Source organism: Labrus bergylta, chromosome 10 (assembly GCF_963930695.1).
Source record: "Labrus bergylta chromosome 10, fLabBer1.1, whole genome shotgun sequence".
Classification (NCBI taxonomy): Eukaryota; Metazoa; Chordata; class Actinopteri; order Labriformes; family Labridae; genus Labrus; species Labrus bergylta.
Genome location: NC_089204.1, coordinates 16,500,797 through 16,523,389, shown reverse-complemented (window position 1 = coordinate 16,523,389; position 22,593 = coordinate 16,500,797). Strand labels below are relative to the sequence as shown.

General features: G+C 39.7%; 1 protein-coding gene across 2 annotated transcripts in view; it reads left to right on the top strand.

Moving 5' to 3' along the window:
* Positions 1–22,593, top strand: part of slc8a1b (solute carrier family 8 member 1b) — a 139,058-nt gene that overhangs the window by 86,799 nt on the left and 29,666 nt on the right. The window contains exon 5 of one of the 2 annotated variants that reach the window (XM_065959749.1): positions 10,814–10,923. In XM_065959749.1, the coding sequence (XP_065815821.1) occupies positions 10,814–10,923 (110 nt within the window). Of the gene's footprint in view, positions 1–10,418; positions 10,526–10,813; positions 10,924–22,593 lie in introns of both variants that reach the window. The other variant, XM_065959750.1, reaches the window with a different exon arrangement.

Here is a 22,593-nt window from a genome sequence, read left to right as displayed (position 1 = left end):
GTGTGCTGCATGAGACTTGTGGTTAATGGAAGTTGCAATTCCAACAAGGGATTCTTCACAGCTTTAAAACTCTATTTTCACAGATGTCATCTCAGAATCTCCAGGAAATGTCTTGAATCATTTTGCATTGTTGCAGTTACAGTATTACAGTAACCTCTGCCAACATAGAGATCTAATACAGAAGTTAGTTTACCACTAAAGTAGTGACACAGATATCCACATTTGGACTGTCTTCCAAGCTTTTAGTATGTTTGACTTTCATGCCAAATATCAGATAGACCTTTTTAGATAGTCTTTCCTAGAACTAAAAAAAAACCATAACCAAACTCTAGTTGACATGCAGAGTTTGCTTTTGGGATGTGACCACCACATTATACAAATGAACTTGATCAGTAGTGTCAGTGAATTGTTAAATGTATTGAGTATTATTAGGGAGCATTGGTAAGAAGCGGAGGTGTTTTCATTTCCATAGTAATGTATCAGTGTGCTCTTCAGTTCACTTGAATGTGTGTCCCATCACCATCAGTGTTAAAGCCACCCTGCAGCTGAAACCTCGTACATGAACTGGGAATGATGAAGGCCTCAGCATCACCTGATTAACAGTCAAAACGTGTCTCTGTCTTTAACTGCACTTCCCTCTCTCGTTCTCAGACACACACATGTACACACACACACACACACACACATGTGAACCCACCACGTTCTCTCTCCCCTCATTACGAGGCTGTTGGCTCAGACATAAAGAGCTCGATATATGCTCTATATTTAAATATCACTTTGTTCTGTAGCCTGGCCATGTGTTCACACCTTCTTCTCCTCTTCCTTTAGTTCAAACAATCCTTATGCTCTTAATTGCAATTAAAAGTGGACGTGTGTGTGTGTGTGTAAATATGTGTGTGTGTGTGTGCGTGTGTGTGTGTAATGGGTTTGCACACAGCACTTCTAAACTGCTTAGCTCAGCCATTTCTCACTTAATCCTGACTGGAATAACTAAAAGCCCTATTAGATCTACATGTCTCAGTGTTTCCCTGTTTCCCTTGGTTTACAGCTTCTTCTTTTTTTTGGGGGGGGGGGGGGGGGGGGGAGACAGCACACTTGAATGAATCTTGGTGTTCATGCGTTACTTTAATGACAGCTATCCTGTTCTATCAGACAGGTATCCTTAGATGACTTCTTTCCCTGATTCCCGACTCTGTCCGTATCCCATCTCTACAATAAAGGCACAAAAAGCCCCAAAAATAAATTGTTTATTTATTTTTAAATAATAAAAATACATCTAGCCCCATCCCCGCAACGTCCCCCCTTGAAGGTCAAGGGGGGGCGTTGGGGGGACGGAACGCTGTATCTAAGTCATTAGATATGGGGAGTAAATTTGGCAAGGAAAGTAAAATAATCAGTTTATATCAAAGGAACTGCCTACGTCAGCTGATTGAAGAAAATGTGCGACTCTGACATGTAGTTTTCTATTCTGGTGATTTTTGACACACTAATTGTGTTTTTGACCCAGAGCGAGTGTTTTGACAGTAGTGTAGTTTGTGCCGTCGTTTTTTAATAAGTATCTCTACATAGTAGAATCTATACTTGAAATTGGTCTTGGTCACATGACAGGTCTTGAGACCACTTTTTGAAGATCTAGGAATCGAAAGCATTTTATACTCGGTCTTGTCTCTGTCTCCGACTGGGTGGTCTCCGGGTTTTAAATCGAGACCCGTGCAGACCGTCACTTACAGCCTATTTTACCACATCATCACTGTTATTAGAAGAAAAACACCCCTTTCTAAATGACCAAATAACTTCAATTCATTCACAATTAGATTTTTATCACAAAGGTAACAGCAGCATCCTTCCCGGTGTTACGGGTTAAATGAGTGACACGCCCCCTGCACACAAAATGATGGTTTTTCATTAATATTTATGGCCTTGCTCTTGTCTTGGCCTCGCTCTGCCTCGGTCTTGGCCTCAATCCATAAATCTCTTGGTCTTGACTCGGTCTTGGAGCACTCTGGTCTCATGTATGTCTTGCTCTTGGTTAGTGTGGTCTTGACTACAAAACTAGAAACACTGTTACATGTACGTACATGGCACTTACTCCTCTGCTTTGTGATAGTTTGTGGGAAAACTGTGGTAGACTTTTTCCAAGGGGACACAAGGTTGGTGTACAGTTATGTCGTGTTTGACCGAAATCTAGATCTAAATCTAGATCTGTAATTCACTTCAACACTTTGATTTAAAAAAAAGTTCACTTGGTGTTTCCTTTCAGAACCAAAACACATTCCCACATCTCTATGTCCCCCTACTCCCCCACAGAAACACACAATGTCTCCAAAGGATGTGAAGCTACCAAAAAAGGAAGTTACCTCTATAATGCCCGTGAGTTCCTAGAAAGTTAGCAGAAGTTGATATACCGTATGTTATATATAATACACACACTCACCCGTTAACATGCATTTGTTTTCAGATCTTCCAAGCCCCTTAGAGAGGTTTTTCCTGTTTTAAGCGGCGTGTGTTGTGTGTATATTAGGGAGTCCCCAGGATTTTCCATACTCCTTATTAGGTTAACAAGATACTGCAGATAGGAATGAAGAGAGATGGACAAACTGTACAGAGAGAGAGAGGAGGGGGAAGAGGAGAGGGAAACTCCCTATGATGATAGAAAATAGTTGAAAAGACACAGAGGAGGGTTTGACAAACACAAACACACACATACCACACTCCCGGGCACTCCCACACACACACACACACACACACACACACACACACACACACACACACACACACACACACCAACGCACGCACACATGCATGCTCACACACGGACACACACACACACACACACACACACACCCCCACACACACACAATTTAAACACAAATGGAGACTGGCTGCTTTTATGCCTTCCTCAACTGTTGTGCATGCTGCTATTCAATAAAAATGACCATTACCATAAACATTGTATTTATGACTCTGTGCATAATCAAACCCATAAAGTGACTGAGCTAAGAAAACAAGCTGAATGGCTGTTACTGTACATCAACACCAACAATCTGAATGGGTTAAGAAAGGAAAAGACTCAAGAGACAAAACAAACGTGTTGTTTAGAATGTAGAGAATCCAGAGAAAATGTCAGTACAGCTGGGAAGTTCCCTTCCTCGATTGTTCCCCTCCATTAGAAACATTTACCATTTTTATCATTCGTTCTGAATCTCTGAAAGCAGTTTAAGGATTTTTTTTGCAGAGACCTGAAACTTGAGATAATCAATAACAGATGTGTATAGTCTTTTAGTGTTATCTCTGTTTGGTTGTTGTAGCCAGGTGTTACAGTAACCTTGAAAAGTTTTGTTGATGGTGCATTCCTGGAAACTGATATCTCAGTTTTGACAAAAAAAAAAAGCTGTGATTTTCAGCAAGACACACACACATAAAACACTGCATGCTGTCAGGAAGTATTTTTAACTGTCCCCATTCATAGCTAAGACAGCATGTGATATTTCAGAGTTATGCCCGAGGCATTTGGTCTTCTGTACGACATCTACAAAGGCCTACAAAAAGTACACATTTCCAAATATTAGATCTATAAATTAGGCTGTTTATATGCACCAGCAGCAGCTGTGGTATGTCAGTGATTCTCATTTTGGTGCTACAAGACAATCACTGTTTTAAGTATATGAGGATAAATGTAATTATTGATGTTCTCTTTTACTGAATCAATCAGCCATACATTTTAAAAAGCACACATTTTGTCTTTATAAGAAGATATCACAGATTTATAATAGAGACTGAGGCCCACTCAGGGGAGATGGGGAGCCTGTAGTCCTTGTTGGACTGCCAGCAGCCCAGCAGCAGGTGTATGTGTGTGTGTGTGTGTGTGTGTGTGTGTGTGTGTGTGTGTGTGTGTGTGTGTGTGTGTGTAACCTTTATTGTGTTTCTATTAGCCTCCATAAAGTCAGGATTATGTGTATTAGTGAGCTGACTGGAGCTTATTAGAGGAGGCCTGGCTGAGCACTGTCGGCCTATTGTTGTGGTTTCCCACTGTGGCCAACATCATTATCAGCTTTGTCTTATAAAACCACTGCATGTAAACAGCAAACACCCACCCACACACGCACACACACACGCACACACACACACACACACACACACACACACGCACACGCACACACACAGAGACTTACTGCAGGGCTCTGTGTGTTAAGCTGTGTCACACACACACACGCATTTGCACACTCTTGTTAATAAAGCTGCTTATATTTAAAGTGCAAACACCCACTAACAGACACACACTTTTTATTTGCTGTATGTTAAAAAGTGTCCCTTTTTGTACAAGCTAATATACATACTGATAAAATAACTCACAAAAACCGGCACCAATGCTGAATCCACATACGTATGTACGCACACAAATACACACGCGCACTTCTTTTGTTTAGTCTGCGACCAAAGTCCACCCACGAGCAATCTGTTCCACACAAACAAACCAGTTCACAGTCAAAAGGGCCACTACACACACACACACACTCAGACACACACAGGCATTAAAAAAAACACACAGACATAAGGAGTTCTCCCCTCTTCCAAACTAAGTCTCAGACAAAAAAGTTGGACAAAAGATGTAAGCTAACACACATCCTTGATAATAATCACAGCTTCACACACATTGCAAAGTTAAACACACAGACTTGTTCCATCACTGTCACATAAACGCTATCTGCTTGTCCACTATTCCTCTTCTTCCACCGTCCTTCCAAACACTAACACAACAACCAGCGGAGCAGCATTTTTCCCCTCAAACCTAAAATAAAGAAGTTGTTCCCAAACTCAAATTTTCCGATCCAAATACGTCGCTAAGGCAGGTTGCTGTGGAGGAGAGAGGGGAGTACCCGGCACTGTTGCCTTTTACAACTTCCTGTGTGTTTATGTTTGTGTGTGTGTGAGGCCGGGGGAAGTGCTTTGTTATGGTGTCAAATATATGCGGTGCAACCGAGAGGCCCTTTGGAAACCACACACTGGCCACTTTGTTTGAAAGTCAGATACTGGATACAGTTTGTGAATAAATCTCGACAGTACACATTTATAAAGCAGATGGAAAAAGTATCTTAAACACAACTGGGAAAAGGGCTTTTACTTTGAAGTTCGGTTACTTCAGTTGCAGGAACAGAAACACTGTCAAGTCTTTAGGAAACGCTGCAGTTTGTCACAGTAAACAAAAAAAACTGATCGGCAACTTGTTTGAACATATGCTCCTTGCATTTCTAATGTGAAACACCAACAGTATAAATCCATGTGATTGTGGTTTTTACATTATGTTTACTGTAAGATATCAAATGGGAAAATATAAATTGTTCTTTCATCATGAGATGGATTAGTGTATTTTTTTTCTTCACATTTTGCAAATTAAAACATTGTTAAATTGTTAAGTTTTAAAAGATGTTGCATAGTTTTTGTGGCATATTTGGATTAAATCGGCTTTATCTTGCACAAAACTTCCACACATTGCCACTAATTTTTCCCGGTTGAGCACTTAATTGTCAAATCCATCCATTGTCAATTCCTCTTGTCATGGTCTGTGTTGCCGGGGGGGGAGCCCATTCCAGCTTACGTTTGGTGAGAGGCGGGGTACACCCTGGACTGGTTGCTAGTCAATCAAAGGTCTGACATTCAGGGAAAGTCCCACTTTCAGACTCTCACTCACACCTACGAGCAATTAAGAGTCACCAATTAATCTAACCAGCATGTCTTTGGGTAATGGGAGGACACAGAGTACCCTGAGAAAAACCACCCATGCACAGGGAGAACATGCAAACCCCACACAGCAAGACCCTTTCCAACACGGTATTCAAATCAGGAACCTTCTTGCTGTGAGGCAACAGCGCTAAAAACTGAACCAACATGCAGCCCTACTTCAACATGACTCAGCCAAAAATAGTACAGTATTCAGTTATTCATTTGAATATATGTTCTTCTTTCTGGCCTTTTCTATTGAAGTCTTTTTATTTATTTAAGAGTTTCAGTGACATGTTTTAACCCCTGACAGAAGCCAAGGGTTGAAAGTGGTATAGGAATCTTTGTTTATGAAAGCAAAGAGGAGAAATCGAGGATGAAACCGAGGAGATGGAGCGTGGAGAAGCCCCAGCTGCTGAGATGTTCACTTGTTTTTTTAAGCTTTTTTTGTAACATCAGATGTAGGACATCGTTGGGAACACAGATGCACACACACTGTGGTCCCTGGAGAAATATGTGTGTGTGTGTGTGTGTGTGTGTGTGTGTGTGTGTGTGTGTGTGTGTGTGTGTGTGTGTGTGTGTGTGTGTGTGTGTGTGTGTGTGTGTGTGTGTGTATGTGCACTTCTGAATTCCTGCTGCTGAAATTCCTTTGGTGCGTTGATGTGTGGGTGTGAAAGCAGGCAAGTGTGACACACGTGTGAGCGCTGCCATCCAGGTGTGATACCAACTCTGTCTGTGAGAGTGTGTGTCTGTGCTATGGTTTTTTTATATCCCTGTGAGGACCTGATTGGCTTTCAAGCTTTAAGAGAAAGAACATTTTTTGGAAAGTGGACATCTGGAATGTCAGATTTTGGGTTTTTGGATTTGGTCTTAGGATAAAGGTTAGGTTAAGGGTTAGTTACAGGTAAAAGATGACCTATGAAATTGACTGCCACGCAAGGGTCCTCACAACGTAGCATAAACAGGTGTACAGGGTGTAAGAGTTTCGATATCATAGCCATTGTGCTACTATAGCTTGTTTCTCAGCACACTGTATGCACTCTCACTCTTAATGAACCACATTTTACACACACACACACACACACACACACACACACATAGAAACATGTACACTTATGCCCTTATCATTTATATGTAGCATGTGTATATAATAACATGTGATTGGAAACAGACTCACAGAGAGCATCCCCTTATACAAACAATTTAGGCTACTGTGTAATATCAAAGTCCCTCTCTCACACACGTTATTACACACACACGCACACAAACACACACATGTATATAATCCAGTGATATAAAAATATAAAAACTGGTGTTGTGTGTCTCAAACACACTCACTTGTCAGTACACACACCCACACCCACACCCACACTCTCACACACACACACACACACACACACACATATCATCGGTCTGGAAACAATCTTCTCCACCCCTGTTGGTAGCCCAAACATTAGGTTGTCATAGGAACATGCACAGCGTTCTGTACTGCCAGCATGGTTGTCATGCTTCGGGAAGTGCACATTCATGTTGTGTGTGTGTGTGTGTGCGTGTGTGTGTGTGTGCTCATGTATTAATTGTGTGAAACCTGAAAGAGAGATAAAGAGGGGAAATATAAAGTTGATTTGTCCAGTTAATTATGGGTTTATTAAATTGCTTTAGTGTTCCTCAGCTTGTTGCCAGAATGTGTGTAATGATGTCAGTGTGAGTGTGTTTCTGAATGTGTTTCCAGTGAGTTGATCGTCTGTGTGGTTTGCCAGCATTAATAGAAGAGTCACAATTCCCAGACAGAGGGTCATTTCAGTTTCTTCTGATTTCATATCTGACAGGCATTGTTACTAAATGTTACGGGAGCATTGATAAATCACTTCTATGATGTCCTGAAACGTCTGTTCTCTCTATCAACATAAACTACATAGCTATATATTATCGCTCTGAAGTTTCTTAACAAATCTATCTTATGGTTGTGCTCATTTTAAAGGTCCTCTGTTTTAAACAAAGCCATGTATGTAATCAAACATTTTAAAAGTATTTTTTTTCAGTTTTACATCGTATTTTTTCTTCTACAAAGCTGATTATGGAGGCTGCCATGGACGAGTTTAGTAGCATTGCAGATGCAAAACAAGAAGGGCTTATAGCTTGTTCTGGAGGGAACACGTTGGTAAATGTTTGTAAAGCAAAAACTTTATCATGAGCCAATTTCAAACTCAGAAACAGAGGAGAACTTATTTGCAAGATGTGATTCAACAAATGACAAACATAACCTATAGTGCATCGTTAAATGCTTTGTATTACCGTGATCGTATTCCTTGGGGGCTGTAAACACTGGTGTTCCATGAGCATTACCGTTTAGGGTGGATAGGTGCTTTGCTCAAGGGCTCCACCTTGAGGCAGGGCAGGGGTTTACTCTCTCACTCCTCCAGCTGCTGAGTGAGTGTTCACTAGGAATCCTGTTGGTCATCATGAGCTTCTCCAGACTGGAATATGAAAACCACTTCTTATGGGACAGTGACAAATGGGCTAATCCCTCTAGTGTAATGAGTTAACCTCCTGGCATTTGCATGTGAGCGTGTGTGTGTGTGTGTGTGTGTGTGTGTGTGTATGTGGGTTTTTGTATGATATTTGAATGGTTTATCCTAGCAAGTACACTATAGCTAACAGACGAGAACTGACACAGTAGCTTGTATTTTTGTTGTGAAACTCAAGCCTTGTAATATCGGTAAAGCCTGTTAATAGTAGACATACATATAGTGTACAGAATGATTGGTGGGAAATACATTTGACATTTCACTCGTTCTTTTTCTCATAGATTGTGAATTTTCCAATGGCTCTTAAGTATATGTGTGTGACTCTGAAGAGTTTGCAGTATATTAACAACTGCGGGTCTTTTACTCTTGAGTGGTTATCCAGTAACAAGAACATGGATCTAAACATAGTGCTGCTAACCCGATGTTAGCTGATGATTCTAAACAGGTCGCAGGCTGTGATAAGAGATAGTGCCTTATCTAAGATTTAGTTGTGTGTGTGTGTGTGTGTGTGTGTGTGTGTGTGTGTGTGTTTGCATCTTTGTGTGTGTGTGTGTCCTTGTTCTTCACCCTATAGCCAGATTATAAGTATTCTCTCAGATGTCTTTGTTTTGGCCTGTAGTGGATTTGGATCAGGGAAGAGGGTTTGTTCCAGCCTGAAAACACAGATAAACACACACATTCGCACATATGCACACGCCCACAGGCACTTAGACTCACACACAGCAGTAACACACACACACACACACACACACACACACACACACACACACACAAATGAATGGCGAGTCTCGCTCCACAGCCCTGTGACCTCAGATATTAGCTTCCCCGCCAAATATGACCGCAAGGCCAAGTGCGACAGTAAATAAACACACACACACAGTCACACACACACACACACACACACACATGCACACACACACACACACATACACACACTCTCTGTGTCTCTCCCTCTGCTTTCAGAGAGTTAGAAAGTTAAACCATTGGCTTGTTTTTGCTCATTGACAGAATATGTTTAAAGGCTGATGGTTTATTGTTGTTCTGTCACACATGGAAAGGATTAGAACGAGAAAGAAAGCAGAATGTGCATGTCGATAAATATGTTACATTTCACAACAAGTTGTTAAAAAAGAGCTGGCTGTGTTAGTTATATGGTTATACCAGAGCTGGTTAGACTTATGTCTTTACTGTTTCTGATAAAGGGTGTTAATGAAAGTTGAAGAAGGTGTTAATTGCAGCAGCAAACATCTTTTATGATTTATTTTCACCTCCTGCTCAGACTCTCCTCTCGCTGCTTCTGCTCTTGAATGATTTCTTTTTCCTCTTATGTCTTTTCATGTCTATATGCTGATCTGTTTAACTTTGTTGACAACAGTAGGTGTCAGTTCACTTTCAATTCAGTCAAAATGTGAAACGCACCATCAACTCATTGGCTGTATAACATAATGCTATATTGCATTATTTTATAGTAAGTGTTGGGTTGGCTGAACTGAAGGTGAATTGTTCTGGTTTCCCAAAGGCATCTTTCTATCTTTATCAAATTCAGACTTTAACCGTTGTAGCTGCATCTAATTACATTGTTAACTAGTCTAATTAAGAACCAATGCACAGTTAAATCCTAAAATTGCTGATTCCAAAAGTAGCTTGATTGCACAAGCCAAATCCATCATCAGGATTTATGACTTTCATCTGCCCAAATGAATAAACGTTTGATCAACTTGGCAGACTTGATTCAGCTTCAAGCATCAGTGTGAGATTATTTTTCTTTTGGGCTGATGGGGAGACTGAATTGAGCTTTGATCAGGACCCCAGGCTGGCAGACTGGAGAAGTTTATGTTACAATTGACTTAGCAGAGCAAGTTTATCTGATCGATCTTCTCAGATTGATGTAAGACTTTCTGATAGCATCAAAACTGTACGGCATATCAGATGTTACAGTTAGATGGGGTGGAAATGTTGCTCCTGTTATCTGGCTTAAAGGTAAAACCGCCATGTGGGATGATTTTCAACACGTTATTGAAGATATTTAAATGCAGCGCAAGGTACTTTTGGGAAACACAACTGCTGCTCTTTTCTGTTTCCTCTTGGTTTTCCAGTTTCCAGTCTGTCTTTTCCTCACTTTTCTGCATTCTCTTTTTCCCTCCTCCTCCTCCTCCTCCTCCTCCTCTTCAGTAAAACCATCAAGGTGAGAGTAATCGACGACGAGGAATACGAGAAGAACAAAATCTTCTACATAGAGATCGGAGAGCCCCGCCTGGTGGAGAGCAATGACACCAAAGGTCTGGAAAAGGAATTGACCCCTTGAGTGTCAGCAATATTGCTGAGGCTGCATGTTCTCGACACATGGAGGAGACTCTGAATACAAAGGCTTTCTTATTGTTTCTCTTCCTCCTGATGTGTCAGAGGACATGCAGCACCTTGTGTCATCCCACCACATCTGCCTTTTTGTGTGTATGTGTGTGTGTGTCGAGTGTGTTATTGGTGTTCATACCTTGCCATGTTGTATGTGTACCATGCATGCACTCACCACCTCCCTCTATGTGTGTGTACGTGTGTGTTTCATACAGGAAGACCTTTACGGTTAGGATCTTAGACCGGGAGGAGTACAATAAGCAGTCCTCCTTCTACATTCTGCTTGACAACCCCGAATGGAGACGCAGCGGGAAGGAACGGACAGGTGTGACAACCAATCAGCACTGAGATTCACCTCATGGGTCATTAGAGAATCCTAAATCAACAGGCCGCTCTACAAATTCAAATTTAAATCACTTTTTGCAACAACTTTCTCAATATAGTCAGTTTATGAAAGATTTCTAAAAGCAGCTGCTGTGTTTTTTCCAAAATAGTCATTCACAATGTGATTTTCGGTTTTATTTTGAGTGCTTACCTGTGCCATAACACACACTTGTGGTGTTTATGGAAACTATCTAACTACAAAGCAATTCACAAAGAAAATAGAGGAGGTCTTCACAGACAAATCACATTTAACATATGTGGTAATAAAATGTATTCTGGAACACTTCAGAAAGCATAAAATAACTATTGAAAATCACTTCTCTTTTCCCTTGATTGGTATATTAATAATATTCTTGAAGATGTAGTGAAAAGTGTTGTTCAGCTCCTGTAAGTCTAAAAGGTATGTGTATTATTTCTAAAAACAGTAATCTGTCATCTTTAAGAATTAGTAAAATAGATAGATTAGAAGTAAATAGTTGGGACACAGTAATCTTCAAAAACAGCAAATCAAAGATATAAACAGTCTTATCTTTAGGACTGTTAGACCTTCTTCCGACTACCGGCACAAATCCAGTGTTTGGTATCTTCAGATTACATAAAGATTGTTTAGAAAGACTTTTGCAAGTAAGATCAAAGCCACACATGGATGTGATTGAAATGCAATTTTGATCGAGTGTCTATCGATGTATATCAGTCCAGACATCTTTTCCATTGATGAGTTTGTCCGGTGCAGCCGAGTGTTGCACCTTGACTCTTACTCCTCAGTCGATCAGAGGACGAGATAGTGGATCGATATTTCTCATGCTTCCGTGTTGGAGAACAGCAACATTAACATACATTCTTACTGATGACAGAACTAATTCTGCAGCAACTTCTGCAGACAGATGTTGTTGCATATATCCTCATCCACATAAATCCAGTTTAATGATTTGTAAATAAACGTGTGCAAAGTTTGTCATAAAGATCTGATTTCAGAAACATATGTAATGAACATCATTTAGGACAGAGTGTTAGATATGACGTCCTGAAAGTCCAGTTCACAACTCCAAAAAAACTTCCAAAATTGAGTCATGGAAGGACATTTCTTCTTAGAGGACGTCTTTTTGGACTTTGTGAAATGTGAGTCCTATTTATTGTTTGCTAAGCCAAATATGATAGCCCAGACAAGAGCACTTTAAAGTTGGCAGTAAAAGAAAGCACTTTACAGCTGGCAATGCTGCAAGAAATAAAATTAGAGCCAGTCACACTTTATTTCCATATTTATAAAGTGACAAATACAAAGCTGCTCCCTATATGCTTATGCTTTAACAAGCCTGTTGGTTTGGGATTCATGTTGAACACACACAGGAGCCATTCTGCTGCTCCCTGCTATACTTTCGATTCTCCTTCCTTTTATTTTGTACTACTTCTTTTCCTCTGTTCCTCCTCCGAGGTTTGTAAAAAAGACTCAGTGTGAATCACACCTGTCCTCTCCTTTCCTCTGATTTCCTCTCCTCAGCCCTGTTCTCTGGTTTCCCTTCAACCCAGCTTCAAGCTCTTCATGCGGTAGAGTTTGTTCTCTGCTGGTGTTCAACAATGTCCCGGCTCTCTTTAAAGTGATCACATACAGCTGGATCCATGATTATTGGCATAGAAAAACACTCACATACAAAACACCAGCACACAAGTATAACAAAGTGTCAATGCAGACTTCATGGGGAATAGCATAAGAAGAAAAAAACATTATTTTTTATTTTAAATGCTTTTGCTTTTGCTTTTGCTTTTACCAAAATTGTGATTTGCTTCATCGTTTTTAAACATCACACACACTTGCTGACTGAATATTTTCCTGGCAAACCTTCAGGAAAGATGATAGAGAGTGACATAAAAATAAAAACAATAATTTCTATAATATAATCAAATAGACATTTTTCATCATAAAAATTTCTAATAGCATTCAAAATAACGAAGCTAGTTGTTTTTCACTGGGTAAAAATGTCCTTTTCTTTTTTAGGTAAGTTTATTTTATTTTCTAAGCTGAAAAGCATTTCAAAATGCCTTTTGATTATACAAAAAAATGCACAAAGGTGACAACATTTTTTTATATTTCTTTTGATATTTCGGACGTGTTTTTAAACAAAGACCAAAAAAAAAACATTTTTAGTAGAGAGGACAGTACACATTGAAATGTAGCCTAAGATATAAACGTAGATAATCACAAATAAACATTTGTACTAGTCAATAAAAGAAGTCCTTCCTCTTCAGAGAGATCTTACATTATCTGTTTCTGTAGCTAAAGGTTCTGTAACAATGTTTTATAACTGATAAGCTTCACCTACATGGTACACTTTGGTGCAAATAAGACAGTGATGTCTTTATTATCAACCTAGCTGATTTGTCTTCAAATCGGTTGTTCACCCTCTGCTTTCTTCTTATGTTTTCCAGATTACAAAACAATTAGGATGTGTTTTACTTTTTATAAGATTGTAATATTCTCTCGAGGCAAATACAGTGATCGTTGATCATTTTTGAACGCTGCTTTAGTGTTATCACAATTTGTATTTAGGGTTTAAGGTGTGTTTTGTGGGATGCTGGGCATTTGTTGAAATCACTTTTCTCATCTCCCTTGGTTTCTATTAAATATCTCATGTAAAATGGATACACACAAACGGCAGTGGATGTTATAAAGTACAAAGTAAAGCTAAACTCTGGTTGTCATTTCTGGTAAATCAGTCCATTCAGAGTCTTCAGGTCATTAGAGGGTTCTTTAACTCACTCTTACTCTGCAGGGTAGTGTCAAGAAGGGTATCTTTAATCTCTGTGTGTTTCTCTCTCACACACACACACACACACACACACACACACACACATATAGAGAGAGACGGGGCAGTGCTATCAGTGTGTCAGTGGCAGAGTGTGTTTAACAGGCATCAGCAGTGTTTTATAGTGATGAGGGGATCAAAGACGAGGGCTGGATATCACATTATCAGTGTCAGGAGATCAAACACACCTCCAGGATACAAAGACTGACACAAACTCACACACACTCAGTTGTTGGGTTGTGTGTGTATGGACAGCTGTGATGATTGTCTCTGCACAGATCTTTATGGCCGCAGCCTACGACTGTGTGTCCATGTAAATGTGGATTTGTGCATGTACACATGCTTATCATCATATGCTGGCTTATATAAACATGTGTTTCTGTCATGTATGTTCAGGATGAACACTTGGCAGTCCGGAGGCTTATATTTGGAGGGGGAGGGGGGGGGGGGGTTGTCATGATACCACATAACGTATCAGTCTTGTTTCACCTTTCTTTTTAAAATTTTACTATATTAACAATGTTACCAGGGCAGTCATTTTCTTTTTTCTCTTTTTAAAAGTTATTTTTTTGGCCTTTTTACCTTTATTGGACAGGACAGCTAAAGAGCGACAGGAAATGTTGGGAGGAGAGAGAGTAGGGGATGACATGCAGCAAAGGGCCGAGGTCAGATTCCAACCCAAAGCCGCAGCGACCAGGACTACAGCCTCTGTACATGGGGCGCACTACATAACTGCTAGGCTAACAGAGCTCCCAAAACAGTCATTTTCTTTTCCAGCCCAAGCTGCTCAAAGGGATTTCAAAAGTTAAACCAAGTATATATTTTTTGTGTAAATGAATGTTAAGAAATATATATTTTAATTAGTTTTTATTTTGATGGGGAAGGATAATACAGTGTAGTACGGGTCTTACAAAAAATAGACTGATTTATTCCTAAATCAGTACTGTTGGTATTTAATATCAGTTTTGGACAAGATTATTTTTCCTGCATTATAGATTTTCTTTACATTATACATAACAACACAGTTATCATGAGTTTTTGCAATTTTCTTAATTATGTCAATGACGATTATGTAATTATTAAAAAAGGTTAAAATATTGACTGAAAGACTTTATATGCGATTTTTTGATCCAGCAGGTGTCGTCCTTGAGCACCAGCATGAAACCAAAACAGTTTGCGCTGCATTGTTGTGTTAGCATGCTAATGCTAGCGATCTTTATTATGCTCGTATCTTAACACTGCATGTAAATTTACCCGTAATGAGCGTGATCTAGAAACGCAGTTAAGCAGTGAGTACAGTAGCCGATGTTATTCTTCTTTTCTCTAGTGCCTCAATTAAACAAACCATCGGAACTACTCGGAAACCATCACAGACAGTGCGACTCGTGTGTTACAGCCATTGTAGACAGTCATGACTCACAGAGTTATTTTCAGAGGATATACTTGATTTCTATTACATTTAAGTGTGAAAAATTGCATATTAAGCCTTTAAGCAAAACTAACTGTAGCACCGAACTACTAATGTCATATGATATTGTTTCCCCACATGACCAATCAATACAAACTCATCAACTTCCTTCAAATACATTCATACATGAGGTGCACTAATAGCTCCTAGTTCTTTGTTAACAGGCACATGTGACTTTGTGAAAGGGTGACAGTTACGGTTCTTAATTCTGTATTAGAGTTCATTGGGTTTTTGTACTTTCAGTAGACTCACACTCCTCACATAGAGCACTGCAGAGACACTCTTATGTAAAATTGATTTCCTCAATGCATTTTGGCTCAATCCCACACATTTCAAATAGGGGTTTTAAACATCCTGCCCCAGAGACTGCAGCAAAGAAGTGGTGTTCGCACTCTAATAATGATTAATGTGTGAGTTGTGCCTTCAGATATAAATTTTAGAAAGCCGATTTAACAGTCAGGGTGCGTAAGAGAGACAGAACAAAGTCAGCTTTTTTTTTGTTTTTGAATCCTGTAGGTCTCGTTTCATCTGCTTTCATCTCTCTAACTGCTTCTTCAAATATTAGCAAAGTGCCTCTGAGCAAGAGATAAGAGCCTGATCTTCTGCTTTTTTCTTTTTATGGTGTACTTCGTTTCGTTTTCATTTTGCTGTAAGCAACGGAGGTTGACAGGCGTAATGTACCAACTTAACAAGCTCTGGATCCGACATTTGCTGTCCTGATATGGTTTCACATGCAGTAAGAAAGAAGGGCGAGGAGGCAGCGTATAGTTCAGTCGTTTCTCTTGTGGCTGCTTGACTTCACTAAGAACAGGAGAGGTGTGAATGAGTAGCAAGGCTTAAACTGGAGGCAACACAGAAAGGACAGTGTGGGGCTACTGCTACTAATGTGATAACAGGCAGATAAAAATATCCAGGTTTTTAATCAGAGGGACTTTACCTAAGTAAAAGTTAGATGGCTGCAGGCCAGCTGTACTATCTTAGACAGAGGAATTATATTTTGTTTGTCCATCCTTTTCATGTGAACTTGGAACTTTTGGAAAAACCAAAAGAGCATTTTCTCAAATTTGGTGTAAAACATCAACTTCCACTGAGGGATAAACTGGTTAGAATCTGGAGGATAAAGGTCAATGCTTTATACTTGTCAGTATAGTAATAACCTTAATGTACCTTCATAAAAAAATGTAATATACATTTTAGTGCAATCCTGTCTCCTAGAAATAAAGTGTGCATTTCATTGAACTGCTTTTCTAATTAAGTTTTAGACAAAAGGTAACGTGTACTTGGATTATGAAAAACATTTTTAAAGTGAATAAAATACTACATTTAAGAACACTGCTGAACCAACTAGGAGTCAGGTTGTGGTGGTTGACAGGTGTATAAAGCACTGACTGGCACACTGTTATCCCCATTTTCATCCACACTCTCCAGTTTAGGCAACAAATAGCTCTCTGGTTAAGATAAGAGGGTTATTCATTAAAATATAGAACAAGTTGTTGCGATTTGATTCAGTACGAATCAAACCGGTAATTTAATCAAAGGTAACCTTTGTACTTTGGACCTTTGGAAAGAAATATATAGTCAGTGTGTCATTCCAAAATAGCATGTCCCTTTGTTTATTACTTTTCCAAGGGACGAGAGAGTAGGCCTTCTGACATTATTTAGTTGCTGACAGAAATCTTGGCTCTTCTGTACTTCTCACTTTGAGGTCATTGTTAAGTCCTGCTTCCACTTCAAATCAAGTGCTTATGTCCCCATGAGGCAGAAGAAAATCAAAGCCAATTTAGTTATAAAATGAGATGGAAAAAGAGGCTATGATAGAGGTCTGTGTGTCTGAGAGCAATGCTGTTGTGGTAAAATAATAATAAATGGATTGGTGAGTCTTTACACACCTTTTATTCAGTAGGCCTATATGGATATACATTAAGTCCAGTCCGACATTGATGTAACCCACAGCTTGAAATGGGACTTGTTATTCTTCTTAAAAATCCCATTTTGATAACAAGTTTAAGAAATGTTAGTTTTTGACTTTTTTTTTACACTGGTCTGTATTTGTATATGTAAATTTAATTAATATTCCAACCAAATATGCTTCCCAACAAATAATAATTTCGAAAGAAATGTAGCCATAGAGCTGGTATGTGTTAAGGAGAGAATGCAGAGCTTGTGATCTACTTTCCATCAACCTATTTACTCCTCCTCTATTATCGGCCCAGTTTTTCCTCATGTCCCTAAAACACCTTCCAACAACCTGCAGAGAGCAAGAGTGCACTTGTATCTAGCCTGTGCTTGTATGTGCAGGGGGAGATATACATGTAGTATTTGCAGGTTGAGACAGTGTTTTCTGGAGGTTAAAGCTGGAGGCTGTAGAACTTTCCAGATGACCCTTTGATATTGCAGGTTTTTGACTCGGACCAGTAGAGCCTCAGGACAGCGGGAGGCAGAGTAGAGTTCACTGCAGCCTGTGAACCTCTGTCAGTCATCTGAGCGGGAGACAGTGCAGCATGAGGAAGGGGCAGTGCTGAGAGGGAAACCAGCTGAAAACACAAGCGCCCTGCAGAGGGTCCCAACCCCTATGTTCTAATTCATGCAAACACAAATACACACACAGATGCAGGCAGGGACGTGCTATGTATGCACCCAGAGAGATACAAATGCACTGCACCCATGAAAATGTCCTGACATTGTCAATATGTGCCAGTCAAATCTCTGTACAATCTGAAGAAGATTGTACAGAGTTAAATGGAACGAGCATTAAAAGAAACATGAAGCAAAATGAAGATGTTAAAATACAAATATTGTAAAATATCCTAAAAAAAAAATCCTCTTCAAGTTTAAAGAAGACTCCTCCTCCTGCACCTCCTCCTGCATGCTCTATACCCAGTCATCATCCCTCACATAAACCAAAGTGCAAATTTCCGACTGTACAAGGTTTTCTGACATAAACAATATTTTGCTGTGAAAAATTTCCGGACCTGAAGGACCTGAAGGATCTGAAATAGTGTGAAAATTGTCAGGAGTTCATGTGTGAAAGGGCTTTATTCAGAGCTCATTCATAAATGTTCGCCTGTATGTATACGGCCTATTTGTCTGACAGGAATGTCCCCTCCTTTCGTCCTCCTTTTTCACTTATGAATCGTCTTCCCTTGACATATTTTTTTATTTGTACATGATTATCATTCCTGGATTTAATTAAGCATAAATTGATAAATCATACATTAATTGGAGACATGATACTCTGTTTATGAAGCCAGAGTTTTCTGTGTATGTGTTGACTCCAAGGTCTCATCTACAGCTTGAATGGAATTCTCCATATTAAATTTAATCATGAGGATTTACATGTCATGTACAAACAGACTGAACCCTCTGTAATGATGTTTACAGTGGTAAACAACAGCATTGATACATTTTAATGAGTATCACTAAGGGTCATTAGTCAGTACAAATCACCAAACCATGTAAATGTGGGTTCATATTATGTCATTATTATGTTAATATGAAGACATAAGGAGTTTGAGAATAGCAGGGATTGATAATCATTGGACATTCATGTCATTGTTGGGTTTATTTTATCACTTAAATTAACTTTAGTTGACTTAGTTGTGACTGCAACATGTTCTCTTGAGTACAAGCTTGTTGTCTTCGTATCTTTTCATCGTTTATCATTTCCTCTTCCTCCATCCTTGCCCATATTTTTCTCTGGCCTCATTTCTCCCTTCTTCTCCTCTTCCTCCTCAGCCACCTCCCTCTTGTCTTCCTCTTTCCTCCTGTGCTCTATTATCTCCTCGTCTTCATTTTCGTTGTGCTTGCCTTTTCTCCCCTCACCATCTATCATTTCCTTTTCCTTCCCTTTCTCCTCCTTACTATGTTTCCCTCTTCCCCTTAACCCCAATCCAAGTTATTACTGTGTAATCCATTTCTCCACCCTCTACCTTGACCTCTTCTCCCTACTTCTTTTGAATCCTTATCTTCCTCATCAGTTATGTCATAACCCCTTTCTCTTCCTCCTTTGCATACCTCCTACTTTCCCTTTTTTCTCTCTCCTCTCTTCCCTTGTGGAAAGACAAAACTAGTTAAAAGCTCCATTTGTGTTTTCTCCTCTCATCTGCTCTGATTCTGTCTCCCCCTGTGGGACTCTCCAAAAGTGTGACAGTGTAACGTTCCCTCCTCCTGCTTCTCCTCCCAGCTCCCCCTCCTCCCTGTCCCGTCCCCTGCTGTACTGTTTAATCCTGTCAAACACCGTGTCTTCTGCTGCCCTCCTTTTCTCTCCTGTCGTCGCTCTCCTTCCATCTGCTTGTTTCCTCTTTGACATGGCGCAGAAGTTTCCCCCTTTTACTCCTCCTCTTGTCTTTATGTGATGACAGTTTGCAAAGATGCCTCCCCTCCCACTTACTCTCTCCTTGTCTCGCTCTGCCTCCTCTGAAGGAACCTAAATCTATCAAACATGACAGGGCGAAAAAATCCTCTCCTACTTTCTCTCCTCTCTGTCGATTGTTCTTTCTTTCCACTCTCAATTTTTTCCTCTTCTCCTTCTCTCTCTCTCTCTCTCCCTGTCATCTTCCATCACTTCTGTGTAACTAGGGACTCTATCAAAGCATGACAAGGTGTGAAAACTTAGACACACACACATACACAGAGAGTCACATTGCCTCTTGTCAGCACATATCGTCTCATGTATCATCCTGACAAATAGGCATCATTTACAATATTTTGATACATTGCACCGACATAGGATGATCTGAGTACTTGGGCTCGGACTCTTAAGTTATGGTGGGAAAGTATTTTTACGTATGATTTGATGTTTTATTAGTTGATTGTACCACCATGTCTGATGCAGATGTGAAAAGCCAATTGACGCCAGTTAAGTTCATTGGTTATATCGTGCACCTCATATTCAACATTCATATCGTTAAGATGCAGATGGCCCAAGTTCCATTCCAACCTTAAGCCCTTAGCCCAATTTGATTCCCCACTCTCTCCTTCAAATATTTCCGGTCTCTTTTTGGCTGACCTATCAATGAAAGGCACCATAAGGCATGGTAACGCTCACAGTGGGAACATATTCCTGTGACGTCTAGCTCAGGGTGGGATGCTCAAATGTTGTTATCACGTCTCTCTCTCCAAATCTGGAGTAACATCAGGCCACATTTCAAGTTAAAAAACAAATTTTTGATTACCCACACGTTACCTTCAGAACAGAGCTAACATTAGCATTCAGCCACTCCTCATTTACCTTTAATAAAAGTGGGGCCTTTATTAGTTCTAGATAATACTGATCATTTGGAACACATTTGTGTAGGCCTGCGGTTAAACTCACTTCATGTATTTGTGCTTACGGTGTAATATTAAAGGCAGACTTCTGTAGTCTTTCCTTTAACATTGTTGCGATAACCCTCAGTCCAGTTTCTGTACCCTTTTTAATCCTTTTGAGTATACAGACAAATTCATCAGCACATTTTTATCTGTTCAAAGGAAAGTGCAAGTAAAGTTTCTTGTCCATTACATTTGAACACAGACTTAACAGAAAATGGACTCCTGTGTTAATCTATTATATAATGCTTCACATTTTCAAACTGTCTTCCAGCATTCAATTCTGACTTGACAAACAAATAACCATCTGACAAGCAGTTGTTAATGAGTGTACTGGCTTGATCATATATCACTTACTCTTATTGTTACATCTTTTGTTGAGCTGCAGGCAGCCGCTTTCAGACCAGAATATCAAATGGGACACTTGTGGGTTAAGTTCCTCCCATAGCAAGAGTTCAGGGAAGATCCTTTTCCTCTGCGGAGCATTAATTTGCTTTGTTATGACTTTATCAAAGACTCAACCATATGAATGATCTTAAACCACTTGTCTAAGGCTGCAGATATATTTGCTTTTAAGCATGTCTATGATGACTGCCCTGCATGCTGTCCATTTGTTGGAGCATTGGCTGTCCACAACTTAAAAACATATGTAAGATGCAGTACGTACATGAACTGTAGGGGCAGTATAGAGGCAGAGGAGATGTTTAGAGTCAATACAGAGTCTGTAATTAGCCACATCTGTATGATGTGTCATTGCCACTGTACAGCGACAGACATGCCTGTCAAACTAGCTGGCTAACAGTTAAGTTCTGTTTTTGAAGTTGATGTAGAAACCAGCAAAACTAAATAGAAAGAAGTTTGGGACCGTCATGTAGGTGCACAGACATGTTGGATAAATAGAGTTGGAATGCTGAGTCACCTGAGCTGATCTGATGCTACTATCGGTTATTCATGTTACTATTTTGTTTGTTCTGATGTCAGAGTTAACCCTCCTGGAGTGTCACTGTATCTGTTGTTTCCCTGCAAATCCAGTAGTTGTATACGACTTGAGCTCCATGGTGCCCTCTAGAGGTATCATCTAGTAACACAGAGTGCAAAGCCAAGTTTGAACAGTCATGAACAGTTATGTTCATGATACAGCCAACTGTGGATTCTAACCCAAGGTTAAAAAGCAAGTATATTTCCAACATGATAGAAGTGCAACAAAGCATTCAGATTGAATGAAGACACATTCCAGGAGTATGTTAGCTCTTTATACTGTGCATATGGGATTTGATCCTAAATGAATACAACACAGAAACAGAAAGAAAAAGAATGACAAAGCTATTTCAAATGTAGTGGCGTTAAGTGAAGTTTTTCCTCGTCAGGAAGAGGGTCAGGATATTTGAAGGTTTTACATTGAAGGTTCTCATTAAAGGTGAACAAACTTGAAAGTTCATGAAAAATACATTATAATCCTCTTTTAGAGGTGGTGACAGGCAAAGTAGATTATAAGCACTGCTCTTAAATTTGAGAGAAACTTGTGACACTGCTGATAGATGTCACCAATAGTCACGCACTGACTCATCAGTTCACAGTGAAAATACCATGGCAGCAATATTAAATTGACAGCTTTGTTACCAAGGTTGGAAACTGAATAAGTACTTTGCTCTTTCCTTGCAGTTCTCACTGAAGCTCATTCAAACAGAAACTATATCAGGACAGAGGAGAGAAGGAGTTAGAGAGAAAGGCTGAGAAAGAATGAGGAATACAAATTAGTGGCTTTGATACTGAGAAGCAAAGAGGATGAGACGATGGAAGGTAGATTAAGGGAAAATAAAGATTAAGAAAGACGGGGATGGTGTTAGAAAAAGTTATGTAACAAAAGGAAAACTTCTTTGGGGACAGATTTTGCCCTACAATGTATTTCTTCTGCCTGTTAATAGAAGTAACACTAGAAGGATTGGGCCTGGTCTGAAGAGAAATCTAGATATTATTTTGCAGTGATTCCCAGAGTAAAGTTATTCGTGTGTGTGTGCACTCTGTAAATCACATT